Source organism: Pistacia vera, unplaced genomic scaffold (assembly GCF_008641045.1).
Source record: "Pistacia vera cultivar Batoury unplaced genomic scaffold, PisVer_v2 Contig93, whole genome shotgun sequence".
Classification (NCBI taxonomy): domain Eukaryota; kingdom Viridiplantae; phylum Streptophyta; class Magnoliopsida; order Sapindales; family Anacardiaceae; genus Pistacia; species Pistacia vera.
The window spans coordinates 57,077-62,565 of NW_022196812.1; the positions used below are offsets into that span (position 1 = coordinate 57,077).

A 5,489-nucleotide genomic window follows, 5' to 3' on the forward strand; every position below is an offset into this window, starting at 1 on the left:
TTTTTGCTCCTTTTTATAAGCTATATGGGCAAGCAAATTTGCATAAAGACGCTTGGACTGTAGCCAGGAAATATTTGTTGCGTTTCTTTCCAATTGACCTTCTCGCCATTCTTCCACTGCCACAGATAATGCAATATTCTTTTCAGCTAAATGTTGTTAGCTATATTGACACTTGCCTACTTATATAGACTCTAAACTTGTTGGCCTTTGTCCAGGTTGTGATTTTATTATTGGTTCCAACAATGAGAGGATCGGAACTTTTTACCGGAATGAAGTTGTTAAAATTTTTCGTGTTTTTCCAATAAGTGCCGAGGGTACCTACCCATTGTTTATGAAAGCTACTAGGATTTCAGATGTTTTTGATGAAGCTATATGGGCCAAAGCTGCATTCAATCTTCTTCTTTACATGCTTGCTGGTCATGTAAGTTAATTTATCATTTATTTATTGTGTTATAGATCAGAGATAATACCCCTATTTGGTGACTACAAGTTTCCTGATAAATTTTGTATCCTGGAAATTTAATTATTTGGCGTATCATTCTGTTTGACAAGTGACTTGCTGGATCTTTAGGTATTTGGAGCCTTGTGGTACTTTTTTGCCATAGAATGACTGTACGCTGGAAGAATGCCTGCATAAATCATACTGGATGTAGTCAAGGTTCTTTTAACTGTAATCAAAGTTCAGGAGACTACAAATTTCTGAATGATTTTTTTTCTACAAAGACTCAGAACACGGTTGCTTTTGATTTTGAAATGTTCGATGATGCTCTTCAGTCTGGTATTGTGGAGGTGACAGATTTTCCACAGAAGTTTTTACATTGCTTCCAATGGGGTCTGCAAAACCTCAGGTTTGTTGTATGTTCTCTCATTATGAGTTATCTAGCACAGGTATTGAACCATAAATATAGTAATATCAGCCCCTGCATGAATCTTGTCTTGGTTTCTGTTGGTTTTTAGAGCTGGAATATACTAAGGAAAGAGGACCATAAACAGACGTATGAGAGAGCTGTCGAGAGAGAAAATCTGAACTGAAATTTGCTCTGTTTTACATTCAAAAAACAGGGGTAGTTTTATACAAAACACACGCCACTGTTCCACCTAAAGCTGCAAATTTAAAATTTAAACTAAACACACCAACTAATGCACGTACAAACATATCAAAATACATCATTTTATCAACCTAATTCACCTAAACACATCACTGAAATATTTCTTAAACAATGACCAAAAAACAACTTCTGCATGCACAGCAGCATTTCAAACCGTGGCGCCAAAATCTTGCAACTCCCACCGTGTGTTGACTTCATCATTTCCAGCAAGATATCATCATCTTCAACACTCCTCCTTGATATCATTGCTGGAAACACCAACTCTAAACTGAAGATATTCAAACTTGACTTTGGACAATGGCTTAGTCATTATATCAGTAACCTATTCTTCTCTATTAAAAAGAACTCCTCCTTTATTGCAGCTTCTCCATGCATCAAATTTGACCGCCTCATTGTAGCTTGTTGGTTCTAACTCAACCACATTGCACCTCTCATAAATTTTAGATATTGGCTTTGTACCTCTAACTGGAACTTCATCAACTTCATCTGAATTCACTTCTTCAATCTGACTTTTGGGCATTCTATCTTGCTCGAAGCTTGGCTTGACTTTAACCTGATTTTTTTTTACAGTTCCAAATAGCACATTCGTCCACCTTAACATCTCTACTAATTATGTTAGTTGAATGGTTTTGAAAAACAACCTTTCCCCACTCTACCGGGAAGTTTTTTCTTTGCATCTTAACGCTCATTAACTCATTCCCATCATGTTCTATAATGACACATGCTAAGTTTTTAAAATGAAGAGAGTAATTCCTCTCAAGCATTTGTCCTACACTAAGTAGGCTTTGACTGATTTTAGGAACAAATAAAACATCAGATATAATCTTGGTACCTGACTTGGTTTGGACAGAAACATTTCCCTTGCCTTTGACCTCCAGCAGCTCTCCATTTCCCACTTTAACTTTAGACTTGTAGCTTTGATTTAAGCTCACGAAATTGGACATGTTTGGTGACATATGGTTGGTGCAACCACTGTCAATTAACCACACCCCTTGATCAAAATCAACTACACATCCTGAAGCCATAAACAACTGCTCAAATTCTTGAGTTTGTTGTTGATTCTCTACTGTCTGGGATTGATGCTCCTGCTGCCCTCCTTTGTTCTTGCACACCCTTTCTGCATGTCCAAACTGCTTACAAGACCTGCATTGTATGCCCGGCTTGAACCAACATCTATTTTCAGAGTGGTTCTTTTTCTTGCAGTGAGGACAAGGAGGAAAGGTTCTCAGTCCCGCATTTTTTCCTTCTTCGTTGTTAACTTCCTCCTTTCCCTTCTCTCCAGCATACCTCCTATTTTGGCTTGCTATCATGGCTCCTTCACTTGAGTCTTCCTGCCTCTAGTCTCCTCTGCTTTTGTGCTTGAAAAGCATGCATAAGTTCTGCTAAGTTGATCTGGGACAGGTCTTTGGAGTCTTCAAGTGAAGAGATTTTTGCCTCAAATCGCTCAGGTAAACTGACCAAAACCTTCTCTACTAACCTCTTGTCAGTCAACTCTTCACTAAGTAGCTTAATCTTGTTCACCACATTCATCAACCTATCTACATACTCCTTCACAGACTCAGCCTCTTGCATCTTAAGCATCTCAAATTCTCTTCTCAGGTTTAGAATCTGCATGTTGCGTGTTGTATTGCTGCCCCCAAACTCCTCATTAAGCTTATCCCAAGCCTATTTAGGAGTTTCACATGCCATAATCCTGGTGAAGACTTGGTCTATCACTGCTGAGTGTATGTAAGATAGGGCCCTTGGTGCTTTAGACATCTCCTCTTCATGAATCCTGATTTGGTTCAGTGTGGGGTTTGCTCCCAACTGAGGAACTTGCTTCTCCTCCTCCACGTATTGCCACAACCCATGGCCTTTTAAATAAGTCTTCATCTTGACAGCCCATACATGGAACTGATCTCCATTGAAGATGGGTGGAGAAAGTGAAGCTGGAGCTGAAGCCATGAAGCAGATTACGTATGGTGTTAGTTTTGTTAAGAGGTTTTTGTTTTTCCAGGTCCTGAAAGATCACAACAGCTTTGATACCAATTGTTGGTTTTTAGAGCTGAAGATACTAAGGAAAGAGGACCATAAACAGATGTGAGAGAGAGCTGTCGAGAGAGAAAATCTGAACTAAAATTTGCTCTGCTTTACATTCAAAAAACAAGGGTAGTTTTATGCAAAACACACGCCACTGTTCCACCTAAAGCTGCAAATTTGAATAAACTAAACACACCAACTAATGCACGTACAAACATATCAAAATACATCATTTTATCAACCTAATTCACCTAAACACATCACTGAAATATTTCTTAAACAGTGATCAAAAAACAACTTCTGCATGCACAGCAGCATTTCAAATCGTGGTGCCAAAATCTTGCAACTCCCACTGTGTGTTGACTTCATCATTTCCAGCAAGATATCATCATCTTCAACAGTTTCAAACATTTTATATAAAGTACTTTGTCTGCCCATAAAATTTTCTTACTCTGTAAAAGTTACAATTCTGAGGACAATGTCTGATGTATTAGTCACATTCAATTTCTTTTCAGCTGTTTCGATCAAAATCTACAAAAAAGTACCTTCATCTGGGAAAACTTCTTTGCAGTTTGGATTACCATTTCTGGTTTGGTGTTGTTCCTCTTTCTCATCGGAAATATGCAGGTTGGGTGAACATTTTTCTGTTTCTTAATTATCTCTGATATTATTGCAATGCATATGATTGATTAGTTCTTAACTCTCATGAACATCAATATTTTCTTAAATTCTGGACTTCAACTCCTGAAAGAATGAGTCTACCAGAAGGGAAAATCTTATAAACTCTTACTAACTTGATAGTAGAAGGGGGAAAAAATCATTTAATGGACCCCTTCTGCCAAGAATTGAAGTTCAGATTACAAAAATGTGCAAAAGTACATGCCTTGGATAACTCAATCATAAGATTAAGTAGGAATAAACTGGGAAATTCAATCATAAGTTTTAAGTACAATAAACTTTACTTTCTATGAATCATTCTTCTTGTGAAACAGACGTATCTGCAGTCCAAGACTATAAGATCAGAGGAGATGAGATTGAAGGGGAGAGAGATAGAGCAATGAATGTCCTTCGGCAAGCTCTCTAAGAATCTGCAACAACAGGTTAAGAAACACCAGAGATACATTTGGCAAGAAACCAATGGTGTTGATGTAGACAATTTGCCCAATAATCTTCCCAAGGACCTTAGAATGAACATAAAACGTGAACTCTGCTTAGAACTGCTAAAAAAAGTAAGTTCCTTTTTCATTGTCGATGCTCCAATGTAGCTACAACCAAAGCATTTTCTCATTCTTTTTCTTGGATGTAATATGAAGGTAGAAGAATTCAAAAAGTTGAATGAAACAACACTGGATGCGCTCTGTGATTGTGTAAAGCCAGCTTTCTACATTGAGCGCACTCACATAATCCGAGAGGGAGACCCAATTGAAGAGATGCTCTTCATAGTGCACGGCAAACTATGGACCTACACCTCCAAGGCTAAAACAACTGCCTCTGCCTCTGCTTCGGAAAGCACGGAGCATTGCAAAGAGAATAAAAATAAAAATTGTAAAATTAAAGATCATCTGAAAGATGGCGACTTCTGTGGAGAAGAATTTATTGCATGGGCTCTGGATGAACCCTCCTCATCCAATCTCCCTATGTCAACAAGAACTATTCAAGCGCTTACTAAAGTTGAAGCCTTTGCTCTTGTGGCAGATGACTTGAAAAATGTATTCATTAAGTACCATCTTTCGAGCTCTTGCGAATTGAACTTGAATCATCCGATGATTCAGGCAGCTCGAGTGATACAAGATGCCTGGCGTCGGCATCATACTTCAACGAACTCATGAAGGGCTGCTGGGGAAATGGAACCCGGCTTGCAAGTTATGTAATCAGGTGAAGCTTCAGAGCTACTTCAGAACACTACCGACTCTGTCTCAGTAGCAAGCAGGGCCTGAGATCAACAAATTTGTGTTTATGTATTAATTTGTATCCTTGATTTTGTTTTAGTCTTGTATTAATTAGGAATACTAAGATCTTCCAAGAAATGTTTGGAGTTGAAATTTCCTTTTTGCTTCTTGTTTTGCTAGTCCCCAAAGTGGCCAATAGTCTAAAGTATCACCTCTGGCCATCCGTTTGGAGGATCACCTGACTTATCAGTTTTTTCTACACTATTGTGTTACAATTGCAGTATTAATTTGCTGGTTTGCAATTAAATATTAACTGAGCCAGATACCCTGAGGGTATTTCTCATTTGGTTCTTGATCAATTACGCAAAGTCTAGGATAGAATAATCTATGTTTGACAGAAAAAGTAACCAAATTCATAATTGAAAAGTATGCATATAAAATTGAATCATACAAGACACACAAAGTTGAAATG

At 38.0% G+C, this 5,489-nt stretch overlaps 1 protein-coding gene across 1 annotated transcript; it reads left to right on the top strand.

Moving 5' to 3' along the window:
* The first annotated feature begins 366 nt into the window (after positions 1-366).
* On the top strand, positions 367-4,957 carry LOC116120304 (cyclic nucleotide-gated ion channel 1-like). The gene is made up of 6 exons (XM_031406265.1): positions 367-421; positions 572-848; positions 3,644-3,755; positions 4,121-4,182; positions 4,246-4,357; positions 4,442-4,957. The coding sequence occupies exons 1-6, from the start codon at positions 373-375 to the stop codon at positions 4,955-4,957; spliced, it is 1,128 nt and encodes a 375-aa protein (XP_031262125.1). The 5' UTR covers positions 367-372.
* The last annotated feature ends 532 nt before the right edge of the window (positions 4,958-5,489 follow it).

What these genes read in the sequence shown, in the direction of transcription:
- LOC116120304 (XM_031406265.1), top strand. Translation starts at nt 373, where the DNA reads ATGGGCCAAAGCTGCATTCAATCTTCTTCTTTACATGCTTGCTGGTCA. An exon ending in TTTACATGCTTGCTGGTCAT is followed by an intron (nt 422 to 571) that starts GTAAGTTAATTT and finishes CTGGATCTTTAG; the next exon opens with GTATTTGGAGCCTTGTGGTA. An exon ending in TTCTCATCGGAAATATGCAG is followed by an intron (nt 3,756 to 4,120) that starts GTTGGGTGAACA and finishes CTTGTGAAACAG; the next exon opens with ACGTATCTGCAGTCCAAGAC.